The 23,337-nt window shown below is 55.9% G+C and overlaps 2 protein-coding genes across 2 annotated transcripts; both read left to right on the top strand.

Annotated features, from left to right (window-relative positions):
• Nucleotides 1–6,840: 6,840 nt before the first annotated feature.
• Nucleotides 6,841–11,996, top strand: LOC117221515 (uncharacterized). The gene is made up of 4 exons (XM_033472545.2): nucleotides 6,841–7,000; nucleotides 7,604–7,653; nucleotides 8,140–8,463; nucleotides 9,491–11,996. Exons 1-4 carry the CDS (start codon nucleotides 6,989–6,991, stop codon nucleotides 10,299–10,301), a joined length of 1,197 nt encoding a protein of 398 aa, XP_033328436.2. The 5' UTR covers nucleotides 6,841–6,988; the 3' UTR covers nucleotides 10,302–11,996.
• A 4,407-nt stretch (nucleotides 11,997–16,403) lies between these two features.
• Nucleotides 16,404–22,045, top strand: LOC117221480 (uncharacterized). The gene is made up of 5 exons (XM_076523545.1): nucleotides 16,404–17,386; nucleotides 18,507–18,568; nucleotides 18,720–18,847; nucleotides 19,847–21,026; nucleotides 21,213–22,045. Exons 1-5 carry the CDS (start codon nucleotides 17,369–17,371, stop codon nucleotides 21,325–21,327), a joined length of 1,503 nt encoding a protein of 500 aa, XP_076379660.1. The 5' UTR covers nucleotides 16,404–17,368; the 3' UTR covers nucleotides 21,328–22,045.
• The last annotated feature ends 1,292 nt before the right edge of the window (nucleotides 22,046–23,337 follow it).

The following is a 23,337-nucleotide window of genomic DNA, read 5'->3' as shown; positions in this document are numbered from 1 at the left end:
CCTCCGGTTGCTCGGCGGTGTTCGAAGCAGCTCGGCGGACGCCCGCCAGACGTCCGCCAGACGGTTCGAGTTCGATGAGACGGAAAACGCGTTGGCCAGCGAGCGGAACAGGATCGTCGACCAAGAGCGACGCGGCGGGTCGTCGACCCGCTTCCTGTAATATTATAATTGCTGTTTCGAGTAATTTCCACTCGTTACAGGCGCGCGCGTTTTCACTCGTCGATGCGCGAGAGATAGCCGTGTCGCGGGATCGAAGCCGAGACCGAGACCGAGACCGAGACCGAGACCGAGACCGAGACCGAGACCGAGACCGAGACCGAGACCGAGACCGAGACCGAGACCGAGACCGAGACCGGCACCGATACCGACGCCGAAACGAGTCGGGATCGGAGAGGAACGTTCTTATCGCGTTCCAAGCATATCCGAACGAAGAATCTCCGATTAAGTTGATCGCGATTCTTTTCGCGACGATTTCCATAACGAAAGGAATCGTAGCGCCGCGTTCCGTGCCCGGTCGAATAAGACGAACGCGCTCGGTTTATGAAAGTTTCGATCGCCGAGGAAAGTTCGCTGAATATTTTTCGACCGTCTCCCTTCCCGATCCAACGATTCGGTCTCGTATAAGTTGCAACGCGCGCGTGGGCACCGCGCCGATTCGCGTCCAACCACCGGCACACGATGCTCGCCGTTCGACCGGACGTCGATTTCTCGTCGACTCTCGATCGCCGCCGCAAAATTCGTATTTTCGGGTCGGTTCCATCCTCGTTTTCTTCCCAAGGAGATTCGAACTCGAAAGTATGCGGACGAGATATCGGCCTCGAAACTCGTAGCATCGTTATCGACGACGAACGATCGTTGCCCGGTTCGAACGAAACGGTGTCTCGAACGAATTTGTCGCATCGTTTCGCACAGTTTGCGTTTTACGCGAGTAGAAAATTGTATTCTTTTCGTAGAAAATAGCAGGATATCCGACTACCGAGCGGACGACCGTTTCGCGACGGAGTCGAGTGGGGAGCGCGACCAACGCCGATTTCGACGCGTGCCGAGAGGCGAGTGGCAATTTACGAGCGACGAGTGGCAAGCGGTAAGCGCGTTCGTCGCGTTCGATGTCGAATCTGCGACGGTTACTTTCATTCGTTTCATTCGTTTCTCGTCGCAATTTCTAACATCGAATCTATTTCCATTGTTCTAGATTTCACGAAATCGTCTATACAAAATTGGAATCATCGACGAAAGCGTCGGTAGCTCGATCGTCGAAATTATTTTTATTTCGCGTTCGATCCAGCCGCGTGTTTGGACGCGCCGCGCGGCTCCGACGACACCCGTGTCGGAGAGGCGATGGAAAGAAGGATCGGTAGCCGCTGGCGACGATGGAAGAAGAACCGCGAGACCTGGAAAAAATGGGCGCCATCCGGGAACCGTAGTTTCATCTGGACGGTTCCGCGTAATCGATCCCGATTCCGATTCCGATCGCGAGCGCGAGCGCGAGCGCGAGAGGGACGACGCCTCGCGTGGAGAACGTAGAAATCGGTGCGGCGGTCGGGTAAACCGATCCCCGTCCACGATCTTCCCTCCTGTTACTTTTGCCTTTACCTTCGCCTTTTCCAGACGATGGCAAAACGATAGGAGAAAGGGAGAACCGTCCGCGCTCGCCTCGCGAAGCGCGTCGACCGAGACCGAATTCTCGGCGCGTTCCAACGGGAGGCCGAGCGAAAACAAAAACGAGCAGCGCGCGATCCTTTTCCTCGGCGATCGTGAATCGCGGGACCGTGACAGTGAACTCTCTACCGAAGGAATTCCGTTCGAGGCTTTCGACCGGCCGGTTCGATTCCGCGTTCGACGAGGTACATCGTCCCGGTCACCCCGGGAAAAATCGTTTCCGAAGCGCGAAGCTCCGCCCGAAGCTACCTGCGCGGTCCATCTCCGCGTTCGCGTCGCGTGGAACATTTCGAAGACGGAAGGAAACGTTCGAACGGAGACGAAATTAGACCCGACCCTGGCAACAACGAACAACTCGATATTTACAAAATATAATCGATGGACGTACATTTTGTTTTACTCGCGCGGCCGTCTACGCGGCCGGGCAGAGAGGAGAACGGCTGGACAACGTTTTCCGAAGAGAAGAAAGCAGGGAACCGTCGTAGGTACACGCGCGATGCTTGCTTCGAGTTCTAAAAGCGTTTTTCAGTCTTATCGGACGTCCATGCTGCATACGATACCTATCGTCTTGGCGCGACAGCGTCGTCGCGTTCTTTCGTCGTCGCGTTCGAACTTTTGAAAGCGAAAAGCTCGTTGGCGAAGCGGACCACGCGGGAAAGTCGATTCCGACGGTCTATACGCGACGTTCGGTTTCGACCGGAGCGGGATATCCGGCGACCTTGAAACCCCTTCGAAATACGCGCTCCCCGATTCTCACGCCGATCGCTGAATCGTTTGGATCGACGATAATCGATCCGCGTTGCGCCGCGTCGCGCCGCGTCGCGCCGAGCCGCGCCCGGAGAAAACTGCCGGCTGGAACAAAAAGCGCAAAACGGGCGAGGCTGTAACGAGTAGAAAATTATATACCGTAGGTACCGTTTCGATCCCCGGAAGTCCGTCGTGAAACTTCCGAGGGCACCACCTCGGGGTTCGACGCCCAGTCTCCGCTACTTTTTCGCTCGTATCGCGATTTCTAAGGCTTCGAGCGCCACCGATGCCGCCGTAGAAAGTAGAAAGGATTTATTTTATACGTTATCGTCGTTATCGCTGTCGAACGGTGAGTTTTTCGTCCGCCGCGCGGCGATCGTTGGACGACGCAACGGCGCGACGAGTTTTCGCTTGGAAAACAGCGCGAAAAATATAACCCGGGTCATCCAAACTTCGGTCTCCTAAAATTCAGACCGTTTTACGGATTACAGAAGTCTGCCGGAATTATCGCGTTCGAGATCGCCGTTCAACGACGCTCCGTCGCGTCGGTCCGATTTCTCCGCGAAACGTTCGAAATCGCGCGCGGCTCTCTCTCTCTCTCTCTCTCTCTCTCTCTCTCTCTCTCTTTCCCTCTTCTCGAATCAAACTTTGCATCCGAAAATGAGAAGTTGTCGGGTGCGCGCACGTATCCCGCGGGATCTTGGAAGTTTCGCGCGCGATAGATCGCCAGAGATCGCGAACACGAACGGAAACGATACCGCGAAATATATTTCGATACCTTCGAGACCGTTCGAGCACCGTCTCGTGTCCCTAACTACAATTTTGCAATTTCACAATTTCACAATTTTACAATTTTACGAAATTCGCAAATTTTTTATTTCTTTTCTTTACGGTTACATTCCTACGTTCTCCGACGCGTTTCCATCGATTCGCGCGTTCCATTCGTACGTATCGTAGAAATTTGAGCGGAAAGCGACGACCGCTCGCGACGTTCGACGCTTACGCGTGGAACGCGAAACACGAGTGCTCGTACGTTACGCTCGGTAACCGCGCGCGAATACTTTTCTCGGAGACCCGAGCGATATTTTAGATTTCGGATTTGAGATCGACGATGCGACGTGGAATTCGAATCGTCGATCGATGGCATCCGTCCGCCGCACCGTGAAACGGGCGACGAGAAACGGTTCGGGAGGAGCCGTTCGCGTCGCGGTTCGATGTTCGAGGTTCGAGAAACGAGTTACCCGCGGAGCTCGGCGCTCGGCGGTTGGCGCCTCGGCGCGTCGATCGGTAACGGTACAGAGGACGCTGTCGCGGACAGTTGCCGTTCTCGACGAACTTCTTTCGAATTCGAACATTTTCTCAGCAGCGGTTCGATTCGTACGCTTTATCTTCGAATCGATGTTGAAACACGAACGAGAACCCTCCACTGGAAATTCTGAAAAAGGAACGGCCCGACGAAGAGCGTCGTTCTCAAAAACGACGTCCGGTCGAAGACGTTTTCCCAATTTAAAAGGTATTCGACGATGCGTTCGCGTTTCCATCGAATTCGATGTTCGGTCGGTATCGAACGCCGCGTCGCGCGAAACGGCTCCATCGATCGCCGCGGGAAAGAGGAAAGCCCCGACGAAGCGTCCAACGTTTACGCGCGCGTGTTCGATCGCTCGTTCGATCGGTCGTCTGGAACGTTTTAGAAAACGGATCGCCTCTTCGCCGAACTTCGATTCGAGAAACCGCAGCATCGAAAACGGAATATCGGCCGTGCTTCGAATTGTTCGAGAAAATAGATCGTTCCAAAGACGCGCGCGGCTCCCCGAAATGGCGGCCAGCCAAAGTCGCGCTACCGTCGAACTTCGTGGAACGTCCTTCGAAACGGTCCGTTTGGAGACGCGTTTCGAAATCGACCGAAGCGGCAGTCGAGTACCGCGATCGCGAATTCGATTCGATTCGATTCGATGTTCGGGACTCCGAGGACGAATTCGCTCGATCGCTCCACGCTTTCGTCGTTCTTCGTCGAGAAGGAATTCGTCGCTCGTCCATCGATCGAGCCGCGCCGCCTCGTTTCCCGTCCTTGCGCGGATCGGCGCGGGTCCGGACAAAAATAAGGGCGCGTCGATGCTTTCGCAGCGATCGCTTTCACCGTCGCCTCCGGTCGGTTCTCGTCGCGACGATAGCACGGCCTTGGACTCGGTCGAAGCGCGGGCGGTTGGCGGCTGGCGGCTGGCGGCGAAGTTCGCGTATTTAAGAGAACGCGCGAGAGAACGCGAGAGCATCGGCGCGGCGTTGCTGGCGCGAAATCGAAAACGATCGAGAATTTCGCGGACCGGACCGCGAACGACGGGATCGCGAAGCGGGATCGTCGAGAGATGGAATATATGCGGATGGAATATGCGTTCGCTGAAACGATCTTCTCTTCCCGCGACTAGCCCGGACGATGATATTTCATCCGCGGCGCGCTACCGGATCGAATTTCGGTGCCGATACCTCGGGACGGTCGGGATGGTCGGGACACGGGACTTTCTTTTCTTAGGTTTCGATCCTCGCGCCTCGGATGCGATCTCTTTTACGATATATTTAGAACAAGCCCCGTTTCCTATTCCGTTACGACGCGCGCGCGTCCGACGAGCATCTCGATATCGGTGAGAACAGCTGGAACACCGTCGCGAGCGATCCGCGTCGCTCTCGACCGTTTTCGTTCGACGCCTCGCGAAGCTCGTATAACGAGTTTCTCGACGGCCGTTTCTTTTACGCTGTTACCAGATCGAACGCGTTAAACGCGTAAACGCTCCGCGGTCCGATAGATCGTCGCGATAAAATGCTAATCGGTCGATTTCTCTCGATTCGAAGATAAAGCGGCGAAGCGCGAGATGGCCAACGATGGGACGTCGCACCGACTATCGGTTCGTTCGCGATCGAAATTTAATCGCCGCGTACGATAGCGTGCAACAGCGTGGAATAGTTTCGGAGAATTACGGAACGGGCGTAGGCGATTTACGGCGAAAGTAAACGCAATTAGTCGAGGCAAATTCAAACGGCGAGGCGAGCAAAAAGAAAAACGAAATCCGCCGGACAGACAATTAAACGCCAACGAAAGTTGCAGGCATCGTGGAGAATCGCTCGGGAGAACGAACGATGCAATCGCGAGCAGCCGCGCCGCGCCGCGCCGTCCCAACGCGTTCGTCGTCGCGGATAAGTAGCGCGCGCGCGAATCTTCGATCGGCGATCGCCCGGTCGCGGGACTCTCGTCGCCCCGACGGCGCTATTCTCCGTTGTTTCCCTGGCGGATCGCGATTTTTCGCGCGACGAGAAAGTCCGATGCGATACGAGCGATACACCGTGCACCGTTTGTCCGGGAATCGACCAACGGTCGCGCCCCGATCGCGCCCCGATCGCGGGATCGTCTTCGAATCGGCGTCTTCGTTGACGCGAATAGGACGAACCGCCGCCGCCGCCGCCGCCGACATTTTATTTTCTACCACTTGTTTGGAACGCGACGGTCGCACCACCGTCCGCTTACCTCGACGCGATACCGCTTCGATGCGATATCTCGATACGTTATTCGCAGCGACGATGGCGGAATTTCTCCGATGAAATTTCTCCACCGTTGAAAAACGACGAATCGCAGGATCCCCTTGCTCCGACGACGCGACTCGTCTCGCGACGGTCCGAATCCCTGCAAATGGAATAATTCGCAGCGCGTAAACGCGGCACGCTTCGTCGACCGGCCACGCCGTGTCGATTCGCGCTTCTTAGTTTCAAAATGGAAAATCGCGCGAAGAAAAATGCCCCCTTCGGTGTAGGAACGATTTCGAGATCGCGGTTTCTCGCGAGGCTCGGGGTTCGAATCGAACGCGGATCCGCTTTTACGCCAAGGTATCCGGGCGAACGGTCTCTCGACGAAATGTGGAACGTCGGTCCCGTTCTTGTTGGTCGCGTTTTGGAAAGCACGGGCCCGAGGAGTCGCTGGTCGCGGTCGAGGAAGGATCAAAACGAGGTCCTGGCGCTGGCGGCCGCAGCCTCGGCGAACGCCGCGCGTCGCGTGCCGCGTGCCGCGTGCCGCCGCGCCGTTGCGACCGTACGTACACGTGGTAGCGCCCGAAGAAAGCGTCGATTTCCCCCGAAACAAAAATCGTGCCTCGGCGAGACGAGACGAGGCGGCGCGCTCGGTCGTCCGATTCGTTTCGTTTCGTTTCGTTTCGTTCGGTTTGGTTTCGTTTCGCGTTCGCACGCCACCGGTCTCGCGGCGCGATAAACGGTGTACCCACACCCGTCGTCGGTTTCCATCGGGACCGGAGGTTCCAGGGGAACGCGATCTCTTTCCAGGCCAGCCACCCCCCCCCCCCCTTCGGGACGAGTGGGAGGCGGTCGTTCGTCCGTCCGTCCGTCGGAACCTCGATTATGTTCTTTTTATCTTGTATAAAAGCGAAGCGACCCGCGCCGGACGCTCGCAATCTAACCGCGCTGGTTCGAGTACGCGGAGCCCGCTGCAACGGCGAACCCGCTGCAACCCCGGTCCCGACAAGGATTTATCGCCTCGTCGCGTCGGATCCCTCGAATTCGTCGATCGCTGCCTGGACCAGCCGTCATGTGGTCGCCCGTAAGTTGGATCTTTCGCTAAGATTTTTAGTCGGCCAGCTTTCTTTCCGGGTAGTTTTCCAGTTGGTCGATAGCTTTTCCGGATAGAGGACGTTTACGGAATATTTTTATCGATGGCTTTTTACGTCGCCGTATCTTCGATGTTTCGTTTCGACGATCGTCGAGGTTTCGTTCGAAGTTCGACGCGGATCCGCCTTGTAGACGACTACGGTACGTACGCGCCGCCGACCTAGCCATTTTCGCTCGACATCCGCGACTCTCCGAATACGGCGGAGGTAGAAACAATGGCAATAATAATAATAATAATAATAATAATAATAACGATAATCGATAATAACGTTAACGCGAATGCCAACGATTCGGCAGACTCCTGTGCGCTTCGAACATTTTTACGATCGATCTCGTTCGATCGGAAAATGTCCTTATCGGTAGAAATATTTAAGACCGATCGGAAACTAACGTCTTCGTCGAGCGATAAAAACGAGAAGCGACCCGGCAGAATTTTACTCGTAACCTCGACTCGTACGGTCCAATGTCCGTTGCTCGACGGCCGGTGGTTTAATTTTTACCGGTCAACGACTAACGCTTCGACGAACGTCTACAGGCTATCTGGATTCTGATGCTGGCGATCAGCGAGCCCCTGCTCAGCCTCGCGTAAGTATAACGCGCGAGACGCGCGACAAACGTTGGTCTCGTTCTCCTCGACGGACCGTGTTGCAAGTTCGAATCTCAAGAGTCCCTCCTAACCGAAGAAAAGTTTCGAACAACGAGTAACGCGACCAAAGGAGAACTTTCTTTCGCCTTTTCTTCGAAGAGATCGAGAGGAACCTTTAGCCTGTTTTTTTGTACGAACGCGAAGACGAGCGATCGGAAGAGGATTTCGTAACATCTTTTGGCTTTTATTCTTCCCGCTCGTAAAAAATATAACTCGAAGATACGCGCGATTAATTTATTTTTGGTCACCGTTTTTCTTTTTATTCGAGTCGAAGAAACGTCGCATCGATCGCGTAATTTTCAAACGAATACGATTTAAAATTCCAACCGCTGCTCGATCGATCGACCCGCGAACCGTCGAGGGGAACGCGAACGCGAACGCGAACGCGAACGCGAACGACTAAGATTTTTGGGTTTGGTTTTCAGCGACAAGGTGGTGGTGGTGGTTCCGCAACAAATAAGACGCAGCCCGGCACCCCAGTGGCGATCCGTGACACCCCGATTCAGAAAATCCTCTCACGAGTCCCATTTCCGTCGATATCACGGTCCGCAGGGGTACTATCGTCGCAAGCGGCCCACGTACGCGGATCTGCCCTACCCTCATGGCGGAGACGACTTCGATCAAGGTCACGAGACCGTGAACCACGTGCGAATACCCTATGGAAAGGACGTCGGTCACGCGATTTCGTTCGGCAAGGGTTACATACCTTACGAACACGCGAAGGGCAGCTTCTCCTTCGTCGGTGAAAAGTAAGCGATCGATGCCGCCGCCGTCGACGAGTCGCGAACACCCTTCGCGATCCCTCGAACGGAATTCTCTTCGTCCGGAAGCCTTTCGTCGTTTTCGCGATTCTACCGTTCGTTCGCGCGAAGCGATTCGATGACCGCGATCGCGGTAAGCCGCAGCCGCAGCCGCAGCGAACGCGATCGTCGGAGACGGTCGGAACGCGCGCGAGACGAGTTCGGTAGATAAAAGATAAAACGATTGCACGGTTTCTACCCTCTCGGTGCGCGCGCGGTACGCGTACTCGCGACGAGCAACGTCGTAATCGTGCAACCGATAAGTCGACAATTTACACGGACGTTTAAAACGTTTCTCGAACGTACGGAAAACAACGATCGATTCGACCCGTTTTTCCTAAGAAAAACGAGTCCAAGAAAAATATGGTTCGCGATCGGTGAAATTGCAACCGAAAGAATTTTGCGCGGGCGTCGCGAACGCGGGGCGTCGTTATCTTTGCGATGCCAGTAACCGTCTGGCCGCGAACGACGCGTTTCACTTTTATCGGTAGAACGCCGCTGCCCGCGGTCCGCGGGAATTTTTATAGTACGCGCGAACGCGAATCTTTCGAAATATCGAATTCTCGATCGACTTCTCTCGACCCAACGAACTCGACTCGCTCGACTTCGGCGAGTCAACGGTACTGGACGAAACGAACGAAAAATCGTTCCGGTACCTTCCGCCGAGTCGGCTCGGAACGGCGCGCGACCGACCTTCGAATTTCTCGAAAAATCTCGATCCAGAGAGAGAGAGAGAGAGAGAGAGAGAGAGAGAGAGAGAGAGAAATCGAAAGAGATCGAAAGAAAGGCGTTAAATCTCCCGTCGAGCTCTCCGGTCGCTTTCCCGCGTCCCGAAACACGGAATTACCGGGGAATCGGAGAATCGCGAGCTCGCCGACGATTCTCCCCGTCTCCCCGGACCGCGGTCGCGGCTCGGACAGCGCTTTCGCGTTCGCGGTTTCCAACACGGAGCAATGACATTGACGAATGTGCGCAGGTACCCGGGAGATCCGGAGGAAACGAGCCAGGAGCCGGGGTACGAGGCGACCTCGTTCGCCGTATCGGGGCCCGAGTACCAGTCGGGCCCGTCGAATTCGAATTCGAATTCGAATTCCTTCGAATTGTCGCAGTCGGGTCCCGGCCCGTTGTTCGCGGACCCGGAGACGGCGCTCGGCTACGACGAGAGGCGGAACAAGTTGTACGCGTCGAGGTCGATCGGCAAGGAGTCGACGGCGAACAGCCCGATCGACCTGACCGCCGCCATCGATCGGAGCAAGCAGCAGCTCCTGCTCCTCCAGCAGAAGACGGCGGAGCTGTACGGGAACGCGGCGTCGCACCCTCGGGGCGAGGTGATTCTGCCGGCCGGAATCCCGGAGGCCACCATAGGCGGCAGCAAGGAGGGCGTCGTGCTCGGAGGCAGCGTGTCCCTCGACGACTACCAGCAGAGGCTGCGCGAGATGACCGAGTCGTGGCCCCGGTACCTCCTCCAGGCCGGCTCGGACCCGGGCCTGCTGGCTCACGGTTACCAAGCCCAAGGCCTGGCCCAAGCCCAGATCCAGCAACCGATCCACGGCTATCATCGGGCGGTTCAACAGCAGACCTCCTCTCCGTTCGCGGGATCGTTCGGCTGGCCGTTGAACGTCGCGCAGTCGAAGAAGGGCTACGCCGTCAAAGAGGACACCATGGAGCCGCCGCACGACTTCAGGTCCATGCCGATTCGGACCAACCCGTTCTCGGCTTCCCAGTCGTTCCCCCCCGTACAGGTCAACGCCGCTGTTCCGCGGCTCGTGCACCCGGTCAACGGGTAGCTCGATCGAATTCCGAGCGACCCGCGCGCGCGCGCGCGCGGTCGAGCTCCGCGAACGCGAGAACTCGGCCGCCGCGGCGCGCTCGGACTTGACAACCGCGGACCGTTCGATCCGTGCGCAATTAGGGTAGCATAGGCGTTATCGTTGTACAAAGACGGAGCGAGGATAGGGTTCCCCCGACGAAATGGGCGAGCGTTCGGTCGTAGTAGGTTGTTTCGTTGCGTTTTCGTGAATACCGACGCAGCTTTTTTTTCTTGTTCCATGCTCTCGCGTTCTTCCACGGATTCGTCCCGCGGCCGCGTTCGAATCGCGGCATCGTCGATAAAATCCGGCGAATCGTTCGCCGAACGACCGAAAATAGCGCGGCGACCGTTTTTCGAATTTCGCGTCTCGGGTTCGACCGATCGTTCAACCGATCGTCGGTTCGCGGTGCGTGCACGATCGACGGCAACGGCTTTCCGTTGGTACGATCGATTCCAACGCGAGCAAACTCCGAGTTCCTGCGTATATCGGTGAAAGTTACTCTGTTTATCCGATCGATAGACGACGCGACGCGCGACGCGCGACGGGTCGAGAGGTCGAGAGGTCGAGAGGTCGAGAGGTCGAGAGTCGGGAGGTCGAGGTTGGAAGGCGCTTCTAACCGTGGAAAGTTCCCTCGGCGTCGACCTCGATGAGATCGCGCTCGACGCGTCGCGATACCAAAAATCGCCCAAAAATATTACTTTTGCCGTAAACGATGTAGAGCGTGCGCGTATCGAGGTGAAACTGTGTAGCGAGAGATTATTCCTATTTCTATTTCCATTTCCATTTTAATTTCTACTTCTACTTCTATTTCTATCGAACGCGTTTGCTAGGAGACATCGCGCGATCTTTTCCGTTCCATTTCATTGTCGTATACGCCGAGCGACGAATCGTCGATCGTTTCGGCAAATGTTATTAAAAAGATTGTTCCGAGAAGGACAAGGGCGTTTGCTTCGATTCGAACAAATAAAGCTTTCGATCCTTCCTTTTGCCACGAGAGGGCGCAGCCGCGCGAGAAATCCGGAGAAAGCTGTTGATGCCACGGAAAGAAAGGAACCGTAAAACGTTCCCTCGCCGGACGCGGTCGATTAATCCTTAGCGTCGTTCGCGCGCTCGTTACGCGCTCGATTATCGCTCGATTATCGCTCGATCATCGCTCGATCATCGCTCGAAAGCCGCGAATCCGAATTCCATGCAAATCCGGACTCGTTAACGAACGATCTGTAACATTCGAGACCGCCGAAAGCTGGACCGCGTCGGCCTCGAGATCGGCGAGCGTCGCGTTTTCGCTTCGATCGATCCGCAAAAAATACTTGGATTTCGCACGGTACGGACGACTTTGCGTTCCAGCTCGTCGAATTTTGTTAAGTTACTCTCGAAGTTCGAGCAGTCCGCTCGTTCGGCGCACCGACGCGAAATTGCATTTTCACCGATTAATTTGTCTTTCGTTGATCGGAAAATCGGAAAGTCGAAACGATGCGAATCCCTCGCGCGTCGAAGACACCGTTAACCTCGATTTTCGAAAAAGCGTCCACCGACCGTCGCCGTCGTTCTTCCATCTAGAATTTACACGCTCGACGTTGCGATGGATAACGAATAAATCGTTGATTCTGACGCGTTTACGACAACTACCATATTGTACGAGTTTATGAAATACACATCTACGAACACGAATTCATCGAAAGAACATTGTATTTTTCTTGGGACCGTGGTAAAACAACGATTGGAAACGAACGCGATTTGGAGCACCCTCCGTCTAAACGTTGGCAGCCGACGAAAATTAGCCGCTTCGACGAACGCGAGCGTATCTCGTTTCAAAACGATTCTAAAATATCGTCGTTGAAAAACGCGCGTATCGGCGGATACGGATCGAATTCGAGGTTCGAGATCGGCTCTGGTTCCGACTCGAACCGGAAAGGAAGCACCGATCGAATGCCACGGCGAAGCGAGCGCTAGGATCGCGAGGATCGCGAGGACCGCGAGGACCGTGTCTTGCCCGTGTTTACTTTCACTCGGTGATCCGATGACCGACGGAACGGTTCGAAAGTCGAGAAAGTTGCTCGGTCGCGTCGCGGGGAGACCGAGATCTTCTCGATTCTTCTGGCTCGTCCGCCCTCGCTCCGAGGGAATCGCTGGGAAAAAGCACCGGGAAGAGGGAAGAAGCTTCGAGATTCCTCCCGGCGCTGAATTTACAAAATTATATTTCCAAAATTATATTTCCAAAATTATTAAATTATATTTTTATATATTTTAAAATGATATATATTCGCCTTTTCGAAAGTCGAAAAGTTCGGCTTCGAAACTAGATCCCACCTTCGCCGGGAAACGAGAAACAGGCAACGTCGATGGACGCGCTTCCGCGTCTACGGGCGGCGGAAGGAGATCGGTTCTGCGACTTCGCGAACGTTCCCACGCCGCTCGATTCGCGAAAGGCGATAGGAAAATCGCTGGAAATGGGAAAACTGGAAAGCCTGGTGGAATCGAGTTCGAACGCGCGTTCCCGCGACTTCTCGAGGAGCACGATTTTACGCGCGTAGGAGTTCGAACGCACCGGATGTGTGAAAAGAAAGAAGAAACGGAGCTCCGTTTTATTCGACGTTCGTTCGTTCGTTCGAACGATTCGTAACATGCTCGATTCGTTGCCGAATCGAAGCGATCCGGACCCGTTTCGAAGCTGTCGCGCGCGACCCGCGACTTTTCGTAAGATCGTCTTTTCCGCTCGTTAACGTCGTTTAAACGCATTTTACGCCGAACGCTTCGCAGACGTTCGAAAATGTAACGCGACGGATCGAGACGCGTCGGAAAAACGAAGAAGCCGCTCCATGGTCGGCGATCGAATCGAAACGGTCGACGACTGTTCGCAACGGCACCGGACGTCGGAAATCGAAGCGTCTTCCGCGAGACGGAAGAAGGAGCGGCGATCGTCGCGACGATTATCAAAGACAAAGGTTTTCTTGTTTTCCGCTCCGGTACTCTCGCGACGCGCGGCAGGCTGCGCTGGAAAAAGCGAACGAAACGTCGCGTCGTCGCTTGGAATTTCGCGATATCGCGCGCGTCCCAGGGAAGGGACGACGACGCTTGTTATTCGTCGTCCGCTTCCGACAACGCGGCCCACGCCTGTCTCGCTGTTCGAGTTCTCTCGCGGGAAAGCATCGCTTTTCCCGACTCGCTCTTCGAGACGCCGCGCGCCGCGCGCCGCGAGACGAGAGTTTCTAACGAGAGGATAAGGTCGGAGATCCTACCGGCCGCGACGACTCGTCCGGTGCATCGAAACCGCGTTCGATCGTTTCGTCGTCCGACGCGACATCGACTCCGCTCCAGCGTCCGGTCGATCGATCGCGCTTTCGACGCGAGACGTCGACGCGACGTAGATGGCGAATTCTTACGCGTTCCCGACGCTTTGCCCTTTTTGTCCCGTTTTTCGCGCGTTTTCCCTTGACATTTTTGCTATCGCGGAAACGACCGGAAACGGACGTTCGAATATCTTTCGAACGTTTTCCTAGACCTTTATGACGCGGCGCGAAACCGCGTCCCAGGCTCCTCGGAGTCCTCGATTCAAACCGGTCCCGAGCATTTGAAAAATCCGACGGGTAAATCTCTCGTCCGAGACCGTGTCTCTCGACCATCCTGGCGGTGGTTCGAGAAGCCTCTCGGGCATCGTTCTCGGCCAAAACGGCCGAAACGGCCAATACGGCCGAAACGATTTCAACGACCCCCGTCTCGTTCGATCGGTCGTTTCCCGCGAACGTTGCCGACCTCGGTCGCGCGACCTTGAACGACCTTGAGCTACTCCAACCGATAACTCGGAACGGTTTACAGCCTCGGAGAAAGTGGAAGAAAGTTCCTCGATCGAAAGATCGGCGTTCCTCGGCGTTACGAGTTACGAACAACGTTATAATCGTAAGTGGATATATTTCGAAGCGGTGTCGCGATCGGGAACGAGTAGAAAGTCTCGTCTCGATTCTCGATAACGACGAAGCGGCGGCGGCGGCGGCAACAACCTCCAGGAGAACGGCTTCTTTGGTCGCGACGCGATTACGCGCCTTTGTCGCGAACGCGGACGCGGACGCTTCGCCTCGTTCGCTTCGCCGGCAATTAGCCGATCCGCGCGACGCGTGCTCCTCTTCCTTTTCGTCTTTCCTCGGAGGTTGTTGCCGGGGAACGAAATAGAAAGTCCCGGGCGCGGGAACGAGCGGTTATCGCCGGAGAAAAGAGAACACGGCGACGATGGGGAAGATCGATGCGGCGCGCAACGGGGAGAGATCGAGGATCCGTGAGAGACGGCGCTTCTTACGGAGAATCGCTTGCCCTTTCACTTCCATGCTTCCATGTTCGCGTTTCGCCGGAGCCGCGCAGCCAGAGTCGACGGAACGCGGCGAGGCCGGCCGAGGACTCCGAGACACGATTCGCGGGCACGACTTCTTACCTTTTATCCGGTATTCGTAGTTCCGTCCACCACCCGTCCGTAAGCGCGTCCGATTCGGAGAGGCTGCGTTGCTCGGACGTTGCGCGAACTTTGCCCGGCCCGACCTCGGACTCGCGGAGCCGCGACTTTCCGGTTCCTTATTTTTTGCCGATGAGATCGGCGAGAGTCGCGAGAGGTCGTCGAACGAATTTGTTCGGGCCTCGCGCGTTCTTCGGGAACGATCGATCTCCGAATCTTGCTTCGATTCCGCGAAAATTTGCTTCGCGGAGGATCGTCTCTCTGTTACGAAATTTAGGGAAATATGCAGGTAGAGAAACGGGCGATCGACGATCGAACGACGGAATCGTCGAACGCGCGTAGCCTTGGACGAACGGCTTCCGAAATGGCCGTCCTCGGATAATTTCTTATTTCTTTTCCTTCGAAAATCGAAACTGCCGATACGCGCGCGCGATAAGATCGGAAAGCGTTCGATTCTTCGATCGCAACGGTAGAAGCTCGTTGGCGCGTGGAAGAAAGCGACGCGGCGGGAAGATCCCGCTAACGATCGTTCGTTGTCGAGCCTATCCGAGCGAATCCGTAGCCTCTCCAACGATTCCCTCGCGCCCGTTACCGCACCGCGAGATCCTTCGCATCGGTTAATCGCCCCGCTCGTTCGGCGTTCGCGCATCGGAACTCGTTCTCCGCGGAGACGCCGACGACGAGATCCGCTCGACGGCTCGCGTTTCTCGTCGCGGCGCGTCCGTCTTCGATAGCCGTCGATCGCCGTCGATCGCCGTCGACCTCCGTCTCTGCTACGGTCCTACGGTCCGACGCTCCGACTCCGAGGCTCCGATGCTTTTACGCTTTACGCGACAGCGGCGAGACCCGAACCGGAAACGAACATCGAAGACGAAACGCGAGCCGAAAACGATGCCATTTCCGATCGGAACGAACCGACGAGTAGGTACGTTTGTTATTTTACAGGTACTCGAGTTACTCGCGCGGAACGGGAGAACAACCGCCGCGAGCAAGCTGCTCGGAGTCGAAAGCGATTCCATCCACTTTTACTCTTCGGCGACGATAGCGCGCGATACCGCGCAGGTTGCGCAACGTTTCGTCGTTTTTCTCGCGGTCGACCGTCCTCGAACCGAGAAACGAGGACCGACGTTTATTTGGAATTACCTACTCGACTCGTTGGGTTCGCGAACGTTCTAATAATCGGTCCAACAACGATCGTCGTCCATTCGCGCCGTTGCGACGACGACTTCGCGCACCGCCTGTAAGGTCGCGGTAAAAGTTGTTCGAGGAATGCGCTATAAAATCGTCTATAGATAGTTTTCGAGCGAATTCGACGCATCCGACTAAAATTGAACGGGATCGCCGATGGAGAATATCCACGGGTAACGCGAACGAGCCGAGCGAAACGTTACTCCGGCGAATATCGGCGATTTTCTAGCGTCGCGAACAAACTGCGACAAAGCATCCCGCCGTTCCACGTTTTCTTTCTATTCCGGAGATCGGGGAAAGCGCCGAGTTCTCGAACGGCGAAGCTCTTCGCGTATCCACCGATTCGTGCAACGATCGTCCCCGAGGAAAGTCGGCGCATCGCCGCGAATTTTTCTCGTTCCTTTGCTCTATCGTCGCCGAAGCGAAAATTTCGCATACCGAAATTCATGTTCCAGCGATCGAATGGATTCGCTTTTACTCGGGCTGTACCGTACTCGTATAGTCGTACGACGTTTAAATATCGCCGTACGTTCGTCGACTCTGCCGTTTTCGATCGAGTTCGAGACAGACTTTCGATTTTCTATTCGAAACTTTTGCGATCGCGCGCGTCTCTACGGCTCGATCGCAAAAAAATCTGCCGAAAATGTGTATCGTTTCACCGTTACATAAAACACCCGTCTCTCGTAGCACCGTGCGAGATCGATTTTCACCGTGGCGAAATAAAACGAACCTTTCACCGCTCTTCGGACGTCGAATCCTCGATGCTCGTGCATCGAATCCGCGGTGCCGCCATCGGCGATAATTTCCAACATCCTCGTTTACCGGTTCGAAAATCGGCGGAAGACGAAATGTTTACCTTCGACGCGACGACGAAACTACGCCGTCCGTAAAGACGCGAAGGCGGGCCGCGCGTCTTACGGGATTCCTCGAGGTCGAATCGCGCGGAACTCGACGCTCGCTTTCCGCGTTCACGGCCAGAGAGGCTTCTCACCCCAGAGGGCACCGACGCCGCGAGCCTCCATAGGCGGCGATAAACCGCCCGGAGCACGAGTTTCTCCGGTGGCCGACTCTGGGTCACGGCCGTTCCTCCACACTCGACGCGACGGGTATTCGCACGGAACGGTTGCGCGTCCTGGTAGGCCGTTGCTCGATTCTGCACCGTCTCCGGCCACCTCCGATTTCCAAGCCCGCCGCCCGGCCCGCCGCCCGGGCCGCCTCCGGTTCCTCGGAAGCCCCGATCGTCGCTTCTCTCCCCACTCGGTCCCCCGTCTTCCGGTACTTCCTTCGGGCCTCCTATATATAGGCAAGATTCTTGCCGGATATATATGACAGTGAGTTCTTGAGCATCGAGAAGAGCTGACCGGGAAGAGGCAGGAAGTGTGGAGAGAGAGAGAGGGAGAGAGAGTCCACGACCATGGAGACGATAGCTGCTGTAAGGATCTACGCGAGCTTGGAAATCCTACGGTCTACGGGTGGCTGGGTGTTGGGAACGCGACCGCGACAAATTTTCGGAGATTTTTGTGAAAGTGAGAGGATCGAAGGGAAGTTTCCAGAAGGTAGAGCGAGGATATCGTATCTATCGATGGAACGATGGATAATTTGCGTCGATCGAACCGCAAACATTTATGCTAAACGCGCCGAGTTCCAGCTTCGTAGAGAATAGCGGGAAAACCGACGAAACTTTTGTTTCGACAGAGAGTAAATACGAAAGCTTTGCAACCGGTTCGAGGTTCGAGGTTCGCTTCGCAAGGTTGATCGTATTTTTTTAAAATCGATTCTATACGCGATATCGGATCGCGACGAAGAGACGATCGATTGGGAAAGCTAGGGGTACCGATTCGATGGCAACGATATAATTTACCGAATTTTTTGCATCGCTTTTACGTTGACGACGTCGAACGCAGTTTCGCCAGATTCGTACATCGATCGGTTTTTTCTTTTTTTGTAGCCATCGAGAATAGATTTGTTCGAACAGGGGGTAGCGGAGCCGGTTACCGCGGGGCCGATCGATCGCTGGACCTTTGGTTTCTTTTTGGGCATAATTCGGCTTTCGTTCATCGAATAAGACGCATCGAATCGTTTTATTCGAAGGCGAACGAACGTTCGTTCTCCTCAACGTCTCCCGGCAGTTTTACGGGTCCCGTATCCCGATCGACGCGAATCTAGCATTTCCAGCATCGCGTCGACTCGAGGGGACGGCGTTCGTTGCGGTAACTACCGCGCGCAGAGGCGTCTAACCGCTGTGCCCGGGCGAACGACGATAATTTGCGGACAACCGTTGGCTTTGCGGTTCGTCGACGCGAGCTGTAATAAAAACGACGGTTGCTTCGCCTCGAGCAGGTGCCGATAATAAATCGGTCACGATTTCGCGATCCGGAACATCCTAAAGAATTTCGATGAAATTTTACGCGCTCGCCGTTTCGTAGGAAATACGAACGCGATCTTTTCTATCGTTCGTCCGCCGTGAGCGACGATTCCGAGTCGATGTCGGATGGAAAAATCGACGAAAAAGTTGAACGAGAAGATCAAAGAATGCCGAAATCTGTCCACAGATAAGATGCCTGGTCTTCGCGACGATCCTGACGACAGCGCTCGCGACGTTCGGCAAAGAACAGTGAGTACATAGTACCGTCGTAATTTCGATCGTTGGCCCGCATCGCGCGGGATCGTCGAAGAACGGTCAAGTTCATAGCCCGTTGTATCGGGACCGTAGCAACTTTCATCGACTCGGTATTAAATATCTGAGGCGCGTATCAACTTTCTAGCGTGCACATAAGGATCCATGTACCGGAGATAGTCCAGCACGACGAGAAGAAGATCGTCAAATACGAGGAGCACGATGACCACGGCGGTGGAGGCGGAGGTCACGGAGGAGGATACGGAGGAGGCGGAGGTGAGAATCGAGCTCGGGTAATTGGTAAACCGCGCCGTTTCCGGTTAGCGTAGGATCGAGCGGTTAGGAGTTCGGTTCGAGTTATCGACGCTCGCGGAATTCGTATCTTCCACGGGTTCGTTTTCCACGGAAAGGTGAGAATTCCTACTCGTGGTTCGAGCAGAAAGTTTCTCCGCGAAGATCGCGTTCGCGATAGAACCGAGAGGGAAAGGAGAGTCTCGGCCACTGGCTTCCCGGCGAATATCGCGGACCTCGGTGACACGCGGACGAACGCGTCGAGCGCGCTGCAACGGTTTCGCGACTTTGTTCGAGACGATAACTGTTGCGCACGGCACAAAATTAAAACGCCGGAATTCGGGAGGAGACGACACGCGATTTATTTGATTTGGACTCCACAGTCCTTTGATTTACAAGCTTTTGGAGCACGGCTCCGTTCGGCGTATGCAGTGTAGCACGGCTACGACAGAAGTATAACAATTGAAGCACGGCTTCGTATAGGCGCAAGGGGCGCTAAATTAAACTTGTCTGTAAGCGATAACGATACTTGGAGAATCTCGCCGTTATCACATTTGCGGCAGTATATATAGACACCTGGCCGATGCTCAAGGTGACGCATCGTCAGGTGTCGAAAGCCGGTCATTGCCTCCTAAGGCAAAAACGCTGCATGTATACATTAGGCCGAGGCGAGCGTTTGACGGTCGGGCCAACGCACGTCGATCGTGTTATTGTCTTGCCGCCTCGCCGTTTATTCGACAAAAACGGCGAGACGGCGTACATCGAAAGTCGAGCGTGCGTTGACCCGCGGTCCGCGATTCGGCCGAAACAATAACGAAACCTCTTCTCTCGCGTTCTCTTTGGGCGATCGCGATATATATTTCCAGGACAATCGTTTCGAAGGATAACAAAATTATTTTTCTACTTATTCGCATCGCAATTATTCGATGAAGCGTGCCGATTCTCGAAGCGTCTATCTAACAATGAAACGAATTGCTCGCACAGGCGGTCACGGAGACGTGATAATAACGAGTCCCGGAGTCGGCGGAGGCTTCGACGACCATCACGGCGGCGGAGGCGGCTTCGGAGGCGGCTTTGGCGGTGGCGGCGGCCACGGTGGCGGAGGCGCCATTATCATCGAAGACCACCACGGCGGCGGCCACGGAGGAGGTCACGGAGGCGGATTCGGCGGCGGATACGGAGGCGGCGGAGGTCACGGAGGAGGATTCGGAGGTGGCGGAGGTCATGGGGGTGGATTCGGAGGCGGCGGAGGCCACGGAGGAGGATTCGGAGGTGGCGGAGGTCATGGGGGTGGATTCGGAGGCGGCGGAGGCCACGGAGGAGGATTCGGAGGCGGCGGAGGCCACGGAGGAGCTATTATCATAGAAGACCATGGCGGCGGTGGTGGTGGCGGCGGAGGTTTCGGTGACCACCACGGTGGTGGAGGAGGTTTCGGAGGAGGAGGCGGTGGTCACGGAGGAGGATTCGGAGGCGGCGGTGGCCACGGCGGAGGATTCGGAGGCGGCGGAGGCCACGGAGGAGCTATTATCATAGAAGACCATGGCGGCGGTGGTGGCGGCGGCGGAGGTTTCGGTGACCACCACGGTGGTGGAGGAGGCTTCGGAGGAGGAGGCGGTGGTCACGGAGGAGGATTCGGAGGCGGCGGTGGCCACGGCGGAGGATTCGGAGGCGGCGGTGGTCACGGTGGTCACGGTGGAGGATTCGGAGGCGGCGGAGGAGCCATTATCATAGAAGACCACGGCGGCGGTGGCGGCGGCGGTGGTTTCGACGACCACCACGGCGGCGGAGGGGGAGGATTCGGAGGAGGAGGCGGCGGTGGTCACGGCGGTGGATTCGGAGGCGGCGGAGGCTTCGACGACCACCACGGCGGTGGTGGATTCGGTGGAGGAGGCGGCCATGGCGGCGGAGGAGCTGCTATTATCATAGAAGACCATCACGGCGGCGGCGGAGGCGGAGGTTTCGGTGGAGGTGGATTTGGAGGAGGACACGGAGGAGGCGGAGGTGGAGGTCACGGAGGTGGTTTCGGAGGAGGCGGCGGCCACGGAGGTGGTTTCGGAGGCGGCGGAGGCCACGGAGGAGGTTTCGGAGGTGGCGATCATCACATCGGTCTCAGCAGCTACGGCGGAAGCGGAGGTGGGGGCGTATCGTCGGGCTTTGGAAGCAGGTGAGGGCCGGTTAACGAAATTATACATAAATTACGGAAGAAATCAATTTTCCGACGATGAACGAATCTAAAAAATATCGGCGGCGATAGCTCTTCCGGGTTTCATCGTTCGATCGATCGATCGATCGATCGATCGACATTCGCAAATATCGAAGCGCGGATTTACGAGAAGTATACTTGTTTCAGTGGCCATGGCGGAGGCGGTGGTTACGATTCCTATTCCGGCGGTCACGGAGGCGGCGGTGGCGGAGGCGGCGGCGGCGGTCACGGTGGTTTCCCGGGTTACCACAAGAAGAAATAATACCGACCGCGGTGGAGGATCGTCCTTCCGACCTATTTTCGGCATCGATCGTCGCATCGCGCCCTGCGTTCAACGCCCAGCACCCAGCTTCCAGCATTCGGCATCCGGCATCCGGCATCCGGCATCCGGCATCCGGCATCCAGCGTTCGGCGTAAATACGCGAGAACGAAACGCCGCGCCGCGCCGATTCGACGGGGATCGATCCCAATTTCCCGTACCGCGAACCGTAATTTTCGTCGTACCGATCTTGTCCGGCCATTTCGATCGGTCGATCGTCCGTCTCCTTTGTTCGCGGAAACGAGATCTTGGGACACCGGGAGTCGAACGATGCGAAAAAGCGTCGCGGGAGCGCTACCGGAACGAGACCGACGATCCGGCACGGCAAGGATCGCCGATCCGTCGTGCCAGAGGCCGTTTTGGTTTCCCGGTCGACCGCGAAGAAGGGTCGGCACGGACTACCGAGACGCGTGCAACGAACGACGTCCGAAGCACATTCTTTTAGCTGCACTCGTTTCGAGATCGTCGAATAGATGTTGCGGGCGACCGTTCGCTCGCCATCGCGTAGCGTCCCTTTTCAGTCGACCGTTTATCTTGCCGCGATCGGTATCGCCGCATACCCGACCGTTTGCTCGCTGCACCATCGCTGCGTTTTGTACATACCCTGCGCTCTGTAAATACCGCTTTGTTACGTTTAAATAAATTGTTTTCTACTTTTTTACACGGCGAGTTTATCCATCGTCGTTTAACCGAACGACGAAACACGGAAGCATCGCGGGGAAAAGTTCCAAGCGATCGGCGGAGTCTCCTCGACGATTTTTCTATCGAATTTTTAAAGCGGTGTACTTTTCCTACAGTCGCGGACACGTTTACCGAACGCGTCCTTTAAAACCGGAACGATGCTGGACGTTTTTCGACGAATTTTGTAAAAAGCGGTCGGATCGTTCCGGTCCCACGGTTACGCGTTTATCGCAACCGTGCTGTGCATCGAACGATCCAGAATTCGAAGATGTTCCAGCATAACTCGACTCGTCGACGATGCGATCGTTTTTGGAAGAAAGCGATTGTGCCATCGGGCCTCGGCGTTTCGCGATCGACGAAGAAAGACGCTTTTTCTTTTTCATAAAAATCCGCGATTCGTCGATCGGTCGAGATGCTCCGCGTCTCTCTCGAATCGGGTTTTCTCGCATGGAGATACGTAGCTCGCGGCTCGCAAAGGATTTCACGGTTTCTCCTAATTTTACCGGCAGGTGCCGATAATCGACGTCGAACGACTTTGTTCCAGAGAAATCTCTCCCGTCCTCGCTCCTTCGCGTCGACTTCCGAGGAATCGATATCGTCTCGGGAATTCGATATCGAATCTCGGTTCGATCGGAGGGGATCGCCCGACGATTCCTGGAGATACTTTCCGATCCAGGCGCAACGATATTTCGATAACGACGACGATAATCGTTCCGCGCGTTCCGCAGGTTCTGCGCGTCGCGCGCGTTCGGCACGTTCTAGAATCGACTCGAAATGGAAAGTAAGCGGAAAGTGAAAGAGAGCAGCAGATGTTGCGCCGCACGGAGGAGAACGATTTCACTCGCGCGTCGTTGGATTCGCGCCGCTCGCACCGATCTTGTCCTTCGTCCACGGCCGACCGAGAACCTTTCGTTCGAACGACGCCTCGAATATCGTCGCGGTCGATGCGAACGGTTACGACCTTCCCGATCTTTTACGAGAAAGTCGATCGATCGCGCCGCGAATTTTCGCAGCGGCGAACGTTCGTTCGGAAGCGTCGCGGGTCAACGAGCAACGAAGCAGCGAAAGCGAAAGAAGGATTGGACGCGACTGCAACGTTTTTCTCGCCTTCGCGCGGTCTCGAAAAAAGAACGAACGCTCTGCGTCGTAACGAAGACTGCGCGCGTTCGACGTTCCCGGTCCGTCGACGCCGCGATACAAAAATTGCCGATTCGTTTGCTTTCCTCGGCCACGAACCCCGTTTGTTCATCCGAAGAAATTTCGTATGCAAAC

Source organism: Megalopta genalis, chromosome 1 (genome assembly GCF_051020955.1).
Source record: "Megalopta genalis isolate 19385.01 chromosome 1, iyMegGena1_principal, whole genome shotgun sequence".
In the NCBI taxonomy this organism is placed as follows: Eukaryota; Metazoa; Arthropoda; class Insecta; order Hymenoptera; family Halictidae; genus Megalopta; species Megalopta genalis.
Note: the sequence above shows the minus strand (reverse complement) of the source record. Positions and strands in the feature narration are given on the sequence as shown.